The 16666-nt window shown below is 49.6% G+C and overlaps 1 protein-coding gene across 1 annotated transcript in view; it reads left to right on the top strand.

The window, feature by feature from the left end:
- SH3TC2 (SH3 domain and tetratricopeptide repeats 2) overlaps positions 1–16666 on the top strand; it is a 54817-nt gene that overhangs the window by 23649 nt on the left and 14502 nt on the right. Inside the window, exons 9-12 of the mRNA XM_036241805.1 lie at positions 7608–7741; positions 10470–10511; positions 10620–12314; positions 12422–12602. Of these exons, the coding sequence (XP_036097698.1) occupies positions 7608–7741; positions 10470–10511; positions 10620–12314; positions 12422–12602 (2052 nt within the window). The remainder of the gene's footprint in view (positions 1–7607; positions 7742–10469; positions 10512–10619; positions 12315–12421; positions 12603–16666) is intronic.

A 16666-nucleotide genomic window follows, 5' to 3' on the forward strand; every position in this document is an offset into this window, starting at 1 on the left:
ACACGGGGCCCCAGATCACAGCTGTCAGTGGCGAGTCCCTCCCACGTGGGCCTGTCCGCGGAACGTGTGACGTCAGCGTGGGCCGGGGTACAGGCTGCTTTCACTACTTCTGCCTTCAGTGCAGAGGGCGGCTCGGGCGCAGGTGGCCAGCCGGCTCCGCCTGCGTCAGGGGCGAGCGCTGGGGAGCACTCCCAGGGGTCGGGAGGCCTTCCTGCGCGGGGAGCAGAGGGGGAAGCCCGGGCAGCGGAGCTACGAGGAGGAACCCCGAGACCTGGGCCTCCACACGGGAAAACGGGGCCCGCGGAAGGTCTCCGCTCTGAACTCTCAGACCGGGGCCCCTTCTCCTGTGGGAAAGCACCGCTGAGGGAGTGGACCACGGGCAGGGCTCTCTGTGGGGAGAGGGGGAACAAGGTCATTTTCCTGCACAGCAGTGTGGAGCCCAAGTGACGCAGCGAGCCCCTGGAGCGTGTGGCGGCTGTGGGAGTCTGTGGGGAGGGGAAGGGGGTGGGGAGAACTCCCATGAGCAAGGGGAGGTTCGAGTTCAGTTCTGCACAATGTAAGACTTGCCACAGGTGTACACGGGCAGAGGAGGTGACAGTGGACAAGTGAGGATGCTGACCCATGTCCTCTGGGAGGCAGGTTACCAGGAGGGCACCGTGTTACCAAGGTTTAATGGGCCGCGAGGCGGAGACTGAAATACTGCGCCACGGCCTGTCCTTCACCCGGCAGAGCGGGGAGCCAGGTGACATGATGTGGCAGAGACCTCTCTAGGAAGCTGACTTGGCGTTGGGTGAGGCGTGCGCGGGTGAGGGAGGGCCTGTGGCCGGAGACAGTGTGAAGGCCACGGCGGTGGCACTTGGGAAGAGGGGGATTGGAGAGCAGAGGGCGCTGCCGAGGACCAGCGGTGTTCGACCCTGAGCGGCTCTATCTCACCGGCCAGGGTGGAGCCTGGGCGGTGACGGTTATGAAAGTTCTCCAGGTGGGCCAGTGTGCGGCCAAGGTGAGACCACTGTGCAAACCACCCTCAACCGACCGCAGGGGGAAGTGAGGCCCCAAGAGCGAGAGGACTGGACTCAGGGCCGTGGGTCTGGAACCCCAGAATCCTGGCATTAAATTCAACTGTGCTTCAACTGAGGTTCTGGAGAAAGGGAGACAGAATAGAGAACAGAGCTTTGGTGGGGACGACCCTTCACAGAGCAGAGGAGTGTAGCAAAGGAGAGAGAGGAGCCTGCTGAGAGGGAAGGACCAGCGCGGGGTGCGCAGGGGGTGATGCTTGACGCTGCCGAAGGCCTTTGGGGTTGGTCACTGAGAGGTCACTAGTCATGGGGGGCAGCGCAGCTGAGGAATCAAGAGGTTCAGAGCCAGAAAGGCGTGCATGGTCCTGTGAGCAGTCCTGTCTCCAGGAGCTCACCAGCTGTGATTTGGGGTATGTTACTGTCCCCCTAGGCCCCATTCCTGTCATCTGTAAAATGCTCACAACATTCATATTTTCCCATGGGAATGGCATGAGTTAAAATGAGCTAATACATGTCAGAATGGTGCCTGACACTGTGTGTGTGTGTGTGTGTGTGTGTGTGATGAATATGTGTTAGCGCTTATTATGGCTGGCATTGTTGTGGGTGGTAACCTTTGAGAAACAGTTTTAAAAGGAGATCGTGGGCAGATGTCAGATTTCATAACTTATATTTAGACTTAACCTCGTATTTTCCCCCAAATGACAATAATAGTACCATGAAATTAATTTCCCCCTTTTAGCTGCTTAGCTGTAGGGGGTACACTCTCACCCTGAGGAACACCAGTCCTGTATCGCGATGGTGGCAGGAGACCATCTCCTTCTTTCCACAGTGTTGTCTGTTGTCCTACCCTGGCCACCCGTGGGACCCAGTGCGCCAGGGATTGCACACTCGGTAGGGAACGGGAAAGTGAGCCAGGAGACAGGAGGAGTGGAAGAAGGAGAGGACAGGGGAACTGGCTCATTGCATCCCCACGCGGTGCTCTCTGGATGACAGACTTCCCTGAAACACAGCACTCAGGAAACCCCCGCAAACACCCTGGACACAACAGCAGCCAGGGTGTGGAAATCCTGGGAATCAGGCCTGTCTGCTATACTGGAGATTGGCCACTGGGTGTCACTCTTAGCCTATGTTTATTTGGGGTCAGGCTTCTGAAGATGGTCCAGCATATGCTGAAGTCTCCATCCTCTTCCCCCCAGATTGCCCACCCCCTTGCCTGGGATATTATTCTTTATGTATGTGTTAATTAATTAGTTAATTCAGCTAAATTGTCAGTATACAAGGAGTGAAATTTCTCAGATGCTGTTTTCTGAGTCAGATTTACTCTGGGTCTCTGACACATGGGAAAGGGATCCTGCTTGTCCACAGGAGCAAATTTGTGGGTTTCCTGTTTTGGAGCACAGATTTCAACATCGGCTCCCTAGTCCCACAGTGCCAGCAGCTGGAAGACAGTTCTTACAACCGCGGCAGGCTTTCTATTCCGTCTTCGCATTTGGCCAGAGTGACTTCAGGGATCTCAGAGCTTTTGAGAATGACAGAATTCCATACCCTTCCTATTTAAAAACATTTTTCTGCCTTTGTTTGTGTGTGTGTTTTAAAGAAAAAAATGTCTTTAGATCCTTTCCTCCTTCCTACTGGTTTCCACCCCAGAGGCAAACTCTATTTGAAGGTAATATGTATGTTTCCAGTTCTTTTTTTTTAAATAATTAATTAATTAATTAATTAATTTTTGTTATAGATGTTTCTCCTTTTCACCAACTGATTCCCCCCTCCTCCTCCCTCCCCGCCCTGTCCCCAGCTTTGATGTCCACGTCCACTGTTCATGCACACATGCATATAAGTTCTGTGGTTTATCTCTCCCCCACCACCCCCTCTTCTGGGGATTGTCAGTCTGCACCCCACTTCCATGTCTCTGGGACTACCCCATTCCTCAGACTGTTATGTTCATTATATTCCACAAATAAGTGAGATCATATGATACTTGTCTGTTTGGCTTGTTTCACTTAGGATGATACTTTCTAGGTCCCTCCATGTTGTCTCAAAGGATAAGAGATTTTTCTTTGACCGATGCAGTCACTGTGGAAAACAATATGGTGTTACCTCAGAAAATTAAAAATTGAACTGCCATTTGACCCAGTGATCCCACTTCTAGGAATATACCCTAAGAAACCTGAAACACCAATCAGAAAGAATATATGTACCCTCATGTTCGTAGCAGCACTTTTTACAATGGCTAAGATCTGGAAACAGCCCAAGTGTCCATCAGTAGACGAATGGATAAAAAAGCTGTGGTACATATACACAATGGAGTACTATGTTTCCAGTTCTTATTCTGGTGCATTTTAAAAATAGGTATTTGTTCATAAAAATAATATGTTTCTGTGTATTTAACAGTGTATATAATTTTTCTCCTGCAGCTGGCCTTTTTCTCCACTGACTTTGGAAATTTAGAATTTATTCCCATTGTAGGAGATATAGTTCATTTTAATAGTGTGACTTAAAGGAGATTTATATCCTTAAATGCCTAAATTTAAAAATAACAAGATTGAAAAATGAATGCACTCAAACCCAGAAAAAAAATGACATGGGAGAAAAGCCAGTATTTCGTAGTATTAGACATTAAAAACATAGCTTTCTTACATCCCCTCTGTTGTCCTTCATACGCGGTGTCCTCGTGTCCTCTTTCCGATTCCTTTCCTCCTGCATCTGTTTTGCTGGCGAGAAGTTGGCTGCTGCGCTCATCGCCATTTCTTTGCAGGTAGGCTGCTTTTTCCTCGCTGGCTATTTTTCCTTAAGGTTTCTGTTTTGTAATTCTTGTTTTGCAATCATGCAGTGTGTCTAGATGTGGCGTATTCTATCATATATTTACAACAGGTTGTCCACTTTTTCATAAGTCAGATCTTTTAGAGGTTATTTCAGTGGAAATCTGTGAGTTGTAATTACTCTCAGTCTCTAGTCCATGTTTGTCTGACATATACTTAAAATATACTCTTGAAGGATAACTTAGTTAGGTGTAGAATGACATCTTCAAAGTGTGGAGGGAAAAAGAACTATTCACATGAAACTTCAAAAACATTTTTGGCCAGGGTTCTGTCCATTTTATTAATCTTTTCAGAGAACCAGTTTTACTTTTGTTGACCATCTTTACTGTTTCTGTGTTCTAGTTCATAAATTTCATATTTATTTTTATTATTTTCTCCTTTCTTTGTGTTTATTTCATTAATTTATGTTCTTATCCTTTATATTTAACTCTCTCATCTCATAAACTGAACATTTAAGTAATAGATAATTGAACCCAAAAAGGAGGATGAGGAGAATTAGAAAACCTGAAAAGACCTATACTCTTAAAGAAATGGAAATCATGTTAAAATTATATTATTTGTATTTTTTTTTTGCCCAGGACTTGGTGCAGTTATTCCATTGGACGGCTCACGTCTTCCCTCAGTTCTGGACATTTCTCAGTCCCTTTGAGCACTGCCTTTCTCTCCTTGTTAGTCTGTCTTCTGGGATGCCTCCTAGAGCTGTGTTCGCCTTGGCGCTCTGGTCTCAATCCTGCTTAATTGGTTCTTTTGTATCTTTCATCTCTTTGTGACTGTAGGCTGCTCCCTGGGTGATTTCCTCAGAATGATCTCCAGGTTCACTGATTCTCTCTTCTGCCGGGACTAAGCCACTGTCTCACTCACTCACGTTGTCCTACATTTCTGTGTCTTCCTTTTCATCTCTAGAATGTGTAGCTTGTTGTTTTCCACACGTTTGTTTGCACTCACAATGTTCTGCGTTTTCACTGTAGCTTCTAGTTGTTCTTTGTATTTCAACGTTTTAACCGTGCCTTTTATAGTGAATCATCAGGGTACCGTTGTCTCTAGTTTTTGTAGTGCGGTGTTAATCCACCTTATTGTGCACCTGCTGGCCCTCCGGCAGAGTTCCTTGTGTGGTTTGCATGTTTGGTTATGTGAAACAGTTTTCAACATTTTAAAACATGGTCTTTGCATGAAACCTGGACAGAAGAAAGCATCCCAGCATAGTCATTTTGACATTTGCTTCCCCTGAAAACTTAGAAACTTAATGGTCAGGGCTGTTTTTCAAATGTTAAGTTCTCTGATTGTGGTACCTGCACTCTACAGTATAAATTCATGTCTCACATCTTTTAATGGTGTAAAACCAAGTTTTTAAAAAATTTCTTCTAGGGACTCAGATAGATGGAAAGTGTTCTTGGCAGACAAGTTTCCTACCCCCTCTTTAAGGAGATTGTACCCCATCAAGATTTCAGGCCACAGGGAGTTCAGAGCTATGTAGGGAGCACAGTTCAGCGTCCCTGTTACACATAGGTCCAAAGTCACAGCGCCGGGTGGCACAAGGTCGGCCCCAGCTGGGGAGGGCCAGCGTCCCAGCTGAGAAACCCCAGGGACCTGAGCAAGCTCTCGCTTCCCACTCTGGCTTTGGTTTCTCCCTTTGTTTTTGGCTCCCAGGAATTTCCTTCTTTTCCTTTAAAATTAAAGTGTGTATTAGACTAGATATCTTTGTCACATTTTACCCAGGACTTGTGTGCGCGTGTGGGGTGAGAAGCCCCACATGGAGCACTTGGCCCTTCCACGCACCTTCACCCCTGCTCCACCCTGGAAATCACGCTCACAGTTTGTCCACCTCCTCGGCTCTCTCCAAACACCCGGGCCTCGGGACAGCAGCAGATCAGCTGGGAGGCAGTGGACGCTGAGACAATCGCCCTCAGCTTTGGCCTCAGCATTCCCACTTTCTAGCTGTCATTCCGAACCTGTCTGATTTTTTCTCTCCAAATATGGATACAAGTATCTACGGCATAGGGCTGTTAGGAAGAGTAAATGAAATGTAAATTCAGGAATGCTTTGTAAAATTTAAGAGTTCTACAGGAATTGAGATTGCATAGTTCTTTTTTTATTTTTATCTCAAATGAGTTCAGCTGTAGGCTTTAAGTACATGCCCTTTTGAGGATAAATTCTCTCATGGAGAGTCTGAGGTCAGGCCAGAGAGATGGGGGTCAGCAGGTGTGGGAAGAACCCTGGGCCAGATGTCAGGACGCAGCCACTAATTAGTGGTGTGACCTTGAGCAGTCACATCAGCTGCTGGTTATCTCATCACTGGCTTTCAGACTGCATTTATCTGAGCTGTGGGGACAAAGGGTAGGTGCCTCAAAGGGCAATTGTGTATATTAAATGACATAACAGTGTTCGATTGGTAATCAGCCCCCCAAAAGTATTAACTGTTATTAACTCTTGGGATTCCAATTTACTTCTGTTTAAAATTAGATTCTGAAGTTAAAAAAAAAAACTTTATTTATAAGTAAAGAGAGTTTTCCATGGCTGGGTGGCTCAGATGGTTGTGGGTTCAAGTCCTGGTCAGGGCATAAACCTAGGTTGTGGGTTTGATCCCCAGTTGGGTGCATAGGGGAGGCAACTGATAGACTTTTCTTTCTCCTCGCCCCTTCTTCTCTCTCTAAAAATCAGTAAAACATACTTGGGTGAGGATTAAAAAATAAAAGTAAAAAATAGATCTTAAAAATTGTTCAGATAGATACTGGGCCAAACACTTTCTAAGGTACTTCTAGTTTTCAAATTCTTTGAGCCTAAGACAAATCTCTAGAAAGCAAGTTTGTTTGAACAGTTTATAAGATAGGGTGAATATAAAGATCCTTATTATTTATAATAATTTCTTCTAGCCCCCTGGTCCTCTTTTGTTGTTGTTGTTGTTGTTAATCCTCACCCAAGGATATTTTTCCATTGACTTTTTAGATAGAGTGTAAGGGAGGGAAGGAGAGAGAGAGAGAGAGAGAGAGAGAGAGAGAGAGAGTGAGAGAGAGAGAGAGAGAGAGAGAAACATCGATGTGAGAGAGACACATTGATTGGTTGCCTCCCACAGGACCCCAACCAGGGCCAGAGACCGAACTTGCAACCCAGGTACGTGCCCTTTACTGGTAATTGAACCTGTGGCCGTTTGGTCCGAGGGCTGACGCTCTAACTGGTCCCACTGGTCCTCTTCCTACCCACGTCTCACCCTTGGCACTGTATTTCTTTCTTGACACCACACAACACTGTTTTTCTGTATCCTGGACTCTGATGCCAGCAGCCATAAAAGGGCCCTTCTGACCACAGTCATGCTTTCTTCATCATCCCTCTAGATGGTGTCACCTGTCCCTAGTGTTTTCTTGAAATAACCTAACAAAGAAATTTCTTTTAATGGTCCCTTTCCAACCCTTACATGTAGGGAAGCCAATTCCTGTTTCTCCCATTGAGAACGGGCACCAAGTGGTCTCGAAGAGTGGGCAGGGGTTGAGAGAAGGGACTGTTTTTCTTGGGGGACAGAGTTTTGACAGGAGGGGTGTGTTCATCCCCACTTCGACCCATCCAGCAGCACACAGCTCAGTTCTCCGTGGAAGGGGTGCTGACAGCGCCCTTCCCCGCAGCATGAATTAATGCATCGTACCACAGTGAGCCACCCGGTTTCAACTGTGGCTCGTGGGTGGATGGCCCCTCTGTCCTTCACTGTCCTCACGTGGAGGGGGGAGGGGTCGTGCCTGGCACCTTTCACTCATCTGTGTCCTTGTCTTTTGTCTCAACACAGGAGCAAGAACTGTGCCTTTTTCAGTGAGGAGGAACGAAGCTCTCTGGGAGCCCTGGGGAGTGACAGGGAAGCCGAGTGTGCCGGCTTCCTCCACACGCTTGCTCACACGGACATCACGTCTGTCTACCGGCTTAGTGAGTGTGTGCTCCTCGGCCCCTCGGGAAGCCCAGCTCCTCAGGATTAAGGGAGTGTTTCTAACCAGGAACAGAATATCTTTACATTCTAACCCATCTGTGAAGTTGGGGCTATGGTTATTGTCCAGCTGATGACCTGCCTACTATTTGATTAGCAGCACTTCCACTTTAGATTTCAGGCAACTCTGGGTGTGGGTGGGATTTGTTGCCTAGAAACTGTGGGATATGTTGAAATCAACTCAACTATCACTTGGGAGGTCGGCGTTTTGAGCCTTCCATTCCAATCCTGGAGAAGAAAAGCTTCCTGAGTTGGGGCTGTGGTCCCTCCTTCAAGGGCTGAAGTAAGTCTAAGTCCCCAGTGATGATGGTGGGGGCACAGAATGTTACAGCTGAAAGGACCCTAAGACATGATGTCTCCTCCCATTTCACAGATTGGGAAACTGAGGCCCAAGTGAATTAGTGCCTGAGCCAGGATAAGAACTGCCCTCCCCCATCTTCTAGTCCACACAATCCCGACTTTCACACTGACCCTGACAGAAATGACATTGGACTGCTGGGTACGTCAGACTTGGGTGGGTGACGGGTCTCAGTGCCCAGCACAGTTTTCAGCGGCCTCAGGGTGATTGAGTGAGTGAATGACACTTCCTTCCCTTCCTTCGGAAAAGGCCCATTGCTCTGTTAGAAAGTACATTCTCCCACTGACAGTGGTCTGAGGAAGGGTTTCTCCCATCTCTTCAGCGATGGTGATGTTGCATCTACTTCCATGTCCCAAGATGAGTTAGGGCATGTTTGGTGGGTACAGACAGAAATTCTGCAGGAGGGACCCTCTGGCCAGCACCCAGGAGCAGAGGTGGGAGCCGGTCTTTCCGTGCACAAGGGTTGTTCGTGAGGAGCACCTACTCAGGCATCAGGCCAGCCCTGCAATCACACTGTCCCACCAAGCTGAGTCGGGAATCTGAAACTAGGGGTCTGTCTGCTAGGTGGGAGCTGAGATCTGAAAATCAGGGGTGTGTCAATGGGCAGGGTGGCTATAGACTTGGATCTAAAATATCCACCAACCACTGATCCCGTGGTTGGGAAGATCCAGGAGCAGGTTCCAGGCAGCCCTTATCTAAAGACCAACTCAGCAGGATGCAGGGCTGTGCCTCCTGGTTGTGGGGCTGCTCTTGGCACCACGGCCACCAGCAGAGGGCGCATCCTCCTGGTAAATTCCAGCTCCCCAAGGCCTCTGCCCCATGGAAGAACTGCCTCTCTGCCATTCTTCCTGTAGAAGGAGCACTTTTTTTTTTTTTTTATCCTCACCGAGGACATTTTTCCATTCTTTGTTCAGGTAGAGTGGGAGGGAGAGAGAGGAACAGAGAGAGAGAGAGAAACATCGACGTGAAGGGACACATCGAGTGGCTGCCACCCGCACAACCCACCGGGGCCGGAGACAAACCGCAACCGTGGTACGCGCCCTTAGCGGGAACCGAACCCGGGTCTCTCAGGACGGCAGGCCGATGCTCTAACCGCTGAGCCAAACTGGCCAGGGCAGAAGGAGCACCTTTTTGTAGCACATGCACTGTGGTGGTCCTGGCCCGGAGAGAAATGGCTGCAGTAAGACGCTGTGTCCTCAGTGGGGGGGGGGGGGGGGGTACTGAACATCTAGCTCTCCTGTGTTTGCCTGTGGGGCCTTCTCCCCTTTGGAGGTTGCAGATCTCAAGTATCTGCAATGACACTTGCAGAAAAAGCCTTCCCCAGAGAACAGAAGGCAGAGGAAGGACTTGGTAAGGGCCCCGATGTCCTCAGAGTTCAGTGGTGAGCCCAGAGTGGGGCTTTGGCTTCTCTGCCAGGAAGAGGTGGAGTCTCCTTCAGCAGCCCCTGTCCAGGGGAGCATGACTCTGGCGTCTGCCCCCACAGCTGCAAGAGGGTTTGCTTCTCTGCCGCCAAACTCATGACTTCTTGGTCCTCACCTCGTCTTGTTTCACTTTTGTGACATTAAGTGGCGGCAGCATAGGGCAGCCTGGTCTCCGTGTCTCTCCTCTGACCTCTGACGGTGCCTTTTCAGTCTCCTTCTGCCAACTTTTCTCCAGCCAGATCCATTTCATCCTCTGTCTAGAGCTCCTGCAAGTACTGCAAACTCCAAGTGTCTAAAACTGGGCCCAAGACTGTCCCTCCTTCTGCCCCATCCCACTAAGCTATGTCGGCGAACAAAGCTCCGCCCTCAGGTGCACCTTCGCTTTCTTTCTCCACTGTTTGCATCTGGGCGCCTCGTCCCGTCAGAGCGCACTGCACACCCCACACCAGTGTCTGCTGGGCGGCTGGGCGATGGTCGAAGGAGGAAGAAGGATCCAGGACACACGGGGATGGGGGCAGCGCCACGTGCCGCCAAGTGCGCTGCACGGGGAGGTCTGTTCACGGCTCTGTCGTAAAACTGTCGGGCAGCACCGCTCGGCGTTCCCACGCCTCTAGGCCGAGGGCTCGTGTGCTCAGCTTTTCTTCCCTGACTCCGGGTCTCATTTCCACCTCAGTTCCCCGCTGTGAAGGGAGTGGGTTCAGTGAGATAATCTTCAGGTTCCAGCCGCTCCAAACTGATGAAGAAGGGGAGAAGTCTGCCCCGTCCTAAGGTGGCTGATGGCCTGACCCTGAAACACAAAGGTTCCCAGGGGCCACCCGTGTGGGGACCACCCGCAGGCATAGGCTCGGTGGCCACGGACCTAACCCGGGCCTGTCCTTCGTCTCTCTCCAGGTGCGTTTGAATCCATCCAGAACCTTCCACATGATCTGAGTGGTGAGTAGAGGTCATGCCGACCCTGACCGCCAGTCCTCCAGGACAGCATCCTGGCCCCCTGCCGAGAGCAGGTGCTCAGGGTGGCTCCCCTCTGCCTGTCCCTTACAGCGTCCCAGCCCGAGGGCTTCAAGGAGGCCCGGCCTGGCGGGGCCTGGGAGGAGCATCGGGCCACGGGCTCCCGACGGTCCAGCAGCTCCGAGGACTCCAGCCTGGAGGAGCTCCTCTCTGCCGGCTCAGACAGTTACCACCTGCCCGAGCCAGACGACCTTGATGACCCGGAACTGCTCATGGACCTGAACTCGGGTGGGGCAGAGGAGGAGGCTGAGCACTTCGCCCCCATGTTGGCCTTCCTGAATCACGAGGGTTACGCCGACCACTTTAAGAGCCTCTACGATTTCTCCTTCTCTTTCCTCACATCTTCCTTCTATAGCTTCTCCGAGGAGGACGAGCTGGTGGTCTACCTGGAGGCCTCAAGGAAGTGGGCCAAGCGGAGCCACATGACCTGGGCCCATGCCCGGCTCTGCTTCCTCCTGGGCCGGCTGAGCGTCAGGAAGGTCAAGCTCTCTCAGGCCAGGGTGTACTTTGAGGAGGCCATCCACATTCTCAGTGGGGCATTTGAGGACCTGTCCTTGGTGGCTGCTCTGTACATCAATCTGGCGGCCATCTACCTGAGGCAGAGGCTAAGGCAAAAAGGCTCGGCCCTGCTGGACAAGGCCGGGGCCCTGCTGGCCTGCCTGCCTGACCGTGAGTCGAGTGCCAAGAACGAGCTCGAAGTGGTGGCCTACGTGCTGCGCCAGGGCATTGCGTCCGGCAGCTGCCCCCTGGAGGCCAGGGCCTGCTTCCTGGCCATCCGATTGCTCCTGAGCCTCGGCCGGCACGAGGACGTCCTGCCCTTCGCTGAACGCCTGCAGCTTCTCTCTGGACACCCTCCCGCCTCGGATGCTGTGGCCACCATCCTGAGCTTTCTGTATGATAAGAAATACCTTCCACACCTTGCAGTGGCCTCTGTCCGGCAGCGTGGTCCCCAGAGTGCCCACAGGATGTCCCTGCTGATCTGGCAGATCCACCTGGTCCTCCAGAATGCCTCCAAGCTCCGTGGTGTTACCTCCTCAAGCGGGAATGAAGTGTCCACCCTTGCTTGTCCGGCGCTCAGGCAGGCGCTGGCTGTCTGCGAGCAGCAGGCGGATCAGCGAACCCAGAGGGCCCTGTGTCTCATCCTGTCCAGAGTGTACCTCCAGCACAGGTCTCCTGAGGGTGCCATTCACTACCTGAGCCAAGCCTTGATGCTCGGGCAGCTGCTGGGTGAGCAGGAAGCCTTTGAGTCTTCCCTCTGCTTGGCATGGGCCTACCTCTTAGCCAGCCAGGCGAAGAAGGCTTTGGACATCCTCCATCCACTCCTACACTCCCTGAAGGAGACAGACAATGTTACCCAAAAGGGGGTGGTCCATAACCTTCTGGGACTTGCACTTCAAGGTGAAGGCCGGGTGAACAGAGCCACCAAGAACTATCTCCGGGCCTTGAACAGAGCCCGGGAGATGGGGGATGTGCGTAACCAGGCAGTGACTTTGGCCAATCTTGGCCACCTGTCCCTTAAGTCCTGGGCTCAGCATCTAGCCCGAGACTACATCCTACAGGCCATCCAACTCTATTGTAAGCTGCAGGCCAGTGTGGAGACAGACATGGAATTAGTACAGGTGCTTCTTTGGTTGGCCCAGGTCCTGGTGTGCGAACGCCAGCTGGCCAGTGGCCGCCTTTGCTATGAAATGGCATTGCTGTTTGGCTTAAGGCATCGACACCTAAAGAGTGAGTATGTCCCCTGCTGCTGGGAAACTTGAGAGAAAAGTGTTAGAGCACGTTTTGCCCTTGTCCAATCTCAGGTCATCTCATTCATGTTCCTGCTTTATGTTCAGGTCAGCTTCAGGTCACCAAATCCCTCTGCCATTTCTACAGCTCTGTGTCCCCAAGCCCCGAGGCATGCATCACCTACCACGAGCACTGGCTGACTCTGGCTCAGCAACTCAGGGACCGGGAGATGGAGGGGCAGCTGCTGGAGTCCCTCGGGCAGCTCTATCGGAACCTAAACACGGCCAGGTGAGTCTGGGCTTAGGGACAGTCCTAGAAACATTGTTTTTTTCCTTAGGGAGAAACAGTATTGTTTCCCCCAGGAAGTCAAATGCAGACGCCCATGGTGTGTTTGTGGTATCAAGGGAAAGAGATGGGCTTTGCAGCTGCCACAGGGGGCCAGCCCAGTGTGTCCATCACTACCTTTGGACAAGTTATTTAATTTCTCCATGCCTCAGCTTCCTCATCGGTCAAAAGAGGACGTGGTGGCATCTATCTATGCTGTAGTATTTTTGTGAGAAATAAGTGAGTTCATGCACATGGGACACTTGGAACAGTACCTGATACATAGAAAGGGCTCGGTAATGTTGCCTCTGTTACAGTTACTTCTGTGTTTTCATAACAAGTCATCACGTGCCCGTGGCTGAGGATGTATAATTCAGAGAGGTGGCCGTTATACCCAGGATGGTGGAACCCTCAGGTCTTCCTTACCTAAAGACAGTTGGTATTAGAGAAAGGATACTTAAGATAAATAAATTCACTGAAAGCAGGGGATGTAAAATTTCACAGTAAAGCCCTGGCCGGAGTGGCTCAGTTGGTTGGGTGTCACCTTGTGCACTGAAAGGTCGCCAGTTTGATTCTCGGTCAGGGCAGATGCCTGGGTTGCAGGCTCCATCCCCAGTAGGGGGCGTGCAGGAGGCAGCCAGCTGATGTTTCTCTCTCTCTCTCTCTCTCTCTCCCTCTCCCTCTCCCTTTCTCTTTCTCTCAAAATCAATAAAAAAAATCTTTTGAAAAAATTGTGCGGTAAAGAAAGTTTGTTTGAGCCTTTACCTCTAAAATGAAACTGGAAATTATAAAACCAAATTTTCTTTCACTTTTTCGTTAAGAATACTTAGTTTTTAACTACAACTATGGACTAAGTCTTGGAATAACAACATAAGAAGTGTTGACTGTTTAGCTTAACTGTGTTGACAAAATTGTTTAATGGTACAATGAAACATCCTTTGTTTTGTGACTAACTTTTCAGCAATCTCTTTAATAGGCTCATCTTTGCAAAAATATACCAAAACCTAACTTTTTTACCCAAAGGCTTCTTTTAACCTTTTGGTATTGGAGTTATTCTCAAAGCATCCTGCTGCCTCCTGACTTTCTCTTCCCGGCTCCTCACCGGTCTCATCTGCCTGAGCCCCATTCGTCAGGGGCACGTGCAGCTCTGCTCTCTAACAAGCCTTAATTCGTTCTATTAAATTCTACATGGTTTGCAAGGCACTCAATTGCATTTTGCAACAGATTAGCATTGTAGCATTGAATTCATAATTATGAATGACTTCTAAAATAGAGCAGAGATAATTGCTAGTGTTGAGCAGAGAGAGGTGGTTGAGGAGAAGCTAATTAAATTATAATTTGGCTTTTCTAGGCAACATGGTAATCTGGCAACCTTAGGCACCTGGGTAATCAGATCATGAATAATCAGATAAGGCTCTTTCTCTCTTCCCTTGCCCCCCCCCCCCCCCCAACTCTGTCTTCCTCTCCCTCTCTTAAAAGAATCAGGTGCCCTGTAAATCTCTCATTATCTATGTCTGCAGTCCCAGGAAGGGAGTTTTTGATCCTTGCAGCATGTAAGGAGACAGGAGGTCCGGTCCCAATGCTGTCCTTGCTTCCATTCCAGGATACGCCAGGAGCTTGGATAACTCTGGGGCAGATCCAGAAGTCAGGCTTGTCTTAACCTTAGAGGCGAAACAGTCATGTTGTTCATGGTGCGGCCTCATAGTAGTGCGCTTTGGGAAAGCCGGATTTCAAGGGACTGGAGAGTGGGTGGCAAATACTCGCCACCTCTCACTGTGTATAAACTCAGTCTCGGGTTAATCACTGCTCCCAGCCATCACCTAGCCCACTGCCTTCCTCCGACCCCCAGTTGTCAGAGACCACTGCAGTCTTCAGGGTGAGCCGGAGAAGAAGCCCTGGATGCTGTGAGCACAGACGACGGAGGCCTTGCTTAGGCCAGTGTGAAGGATCACTGTGCTGCTTAGGTGACGGGGGTGATAGAGAGGAGGTCCGAAGTGGGGCTGCAGGCGGTCCAAGAAGTGACTGGAGGAAGACAGAAGCCACAGAGCTGGGAGAGGAGCCACCAGAGCTAGAGTGGGCGTCTAGAAGTCATCCTGCCGTGGCCTCGTGACGTGTCCTTAAACCAGTCATTTCTCTTCTTGGCTGCCCCATTGATGAAGTTCAACTGAAGGAGGTACCTTCTAGTTCTACAATGTTGAGTCTAGGACTAGCCAGCTGTACTATTCTGACCTTGGCAACAGCCCTCTTAGTACCAGAATTCCTGCAGCCTCCAAAGCATCTTGAATTCTGGGGGCAGATTCTTAACATGGTGGGCCTTCCAGGAGGATCTTTTAGAGCAGAGACCTAAGCTTTGGGGGTTTCGAAAGACTCTGCAGTAGGTTCAGAAGGGCATGATGTTGTGACCGTGAGCTCCACGTGGGCAGACTTCGTGTCTAGCACAGAACGTGGCACAGAGAAAGCACACGATACGGATTTGTGTGGGTCCGCCAAGCAGTTAATGACAGCAGCATCCTGTTGTCCCTGGTTTCTCTTTCCACAGTTTCAGTCAACCCTAATCAACCGGGGTCCGAAAGTATTAAATAGAAAATTCCAGAAGTGAACAATTCAGAAGTTTTGAACTGCGTGCTGTTCTGAGTAGCATGACGTCTCACTCTGTCCCCCTCCACCCTTCCTGGGACTTCAGCTATCCTCTGTCCAGGATCTCCATGCTCCCTACCCAGAGTCATGTAGTAGTCCTGGTTATCAGATCGACTGTAGACGGATCACAGTGCTTATATTCACATCATCCTCATTTTACTCAATAGTGGCCCCAAAGCGCAAAAGTAGTGATGCTGGTGATCTGGATATGCCAAAGCGGAGCCATACGATGCTTTCTTTAAGTGAAAAAGTCTGTATGTACAAGAAACAGTACGTATGTAGGGTTGGGTACTATCCACAGTTTCAGATGTTCCTTGGGGGTCTTGGAACATATCCCTTGTGGATTAGGGGTTACTATAGTTACTTGGTTTTAGCTCTTATATTTAGGCCAGTCAGCCATTTTGAGGTGATTTTTGCATGTGATGTGAAGTAGGGGTTCAGTTTCATTCTTTTTTTTTTTTTTTTTTATCCTCACCCAAGGACATTTTTTTTTTCTTTTTTCTTTTTGTGTGTTCAGATAGAGTGGGAGGGGGAGACGGGAAGAGACAGAGAGAGAGAAACATCGATGTGAAAGGGACACATCGAGTGACCGCCACCCGCACGACCAACCAGGGCCGGGGACAAACTGCAACTTAAGTACGTGCCCTTGCGGGAACCAAACCTGGGTCTCTCTGGACCGCAGGCCGACGCTCTAACCGCTGAGCCAAACCGGCCAGGGCTCAGTTTCATTCTTTTACATGAAATGAGTATCCAGTTGTCCAAGTACCACTTGTGGAAACATTATTTTTCCACATTGCATATTTTGGCACTCTTGCTCGAAATCAATGGACTACAAACATAAGGGTTTTTTTCTGGACCCTCAGTTCTGTTCTACTGACTGATAAGTAGGTCTAGCCTGCGCCAGACGGCCATTGTGCTGGGTACTGCTTTGTGATAACTTTTAAGCTGGGACGTGTGAGTCCTCTAAACATGTTTTTCAAGATTGTTTTGGTTATTTGGGTTCCTTGTTTTTCCATATGAAATTTAGCATCAGTGTTTCAATTTCGGCCAAGAAGCCAGCTAGGATTTTGGTAGGGAGTATGTTGACTCTGTAGATCAGTTTGGGCGGAACTGCCATCTTAACAATATCATGTCTTGGAATTCACGAACATAAATGACTTTCATTTACTTGGGTCTCCTTTAATTCCTTTCAACCGGGTGTTGTAGATTTTAGAATATAACATTTTCACTTCTTTTGTTAAATGTATTCTGATGCTATTATAAATGGAATTATCCTCTTAATTTTACTTTCAGATCGTTCACTGATGTTTACAGAAATACAGTGGATATTTGCATGTAAATCTTGCACCCTGCAACTGCTTATCATCCTAGTAGTTTCTGTGCATGTGTAG

This window comes from Molossus molossus, unplaced genomic scaffold (genome assembly GCF_014108415.1).
Source record: "Molossus molossus isolate mMolMol1 unplaced genomic scaffold, mMolMol1.p scaffold_m16_p_4, whole genome shotgun sequence".
Lineage (NCBI taxonomy): Eukaryota > Metazoa > Chordata > Mammalia > Chiroptera > Molossidae > Molossus > Molossus molossus.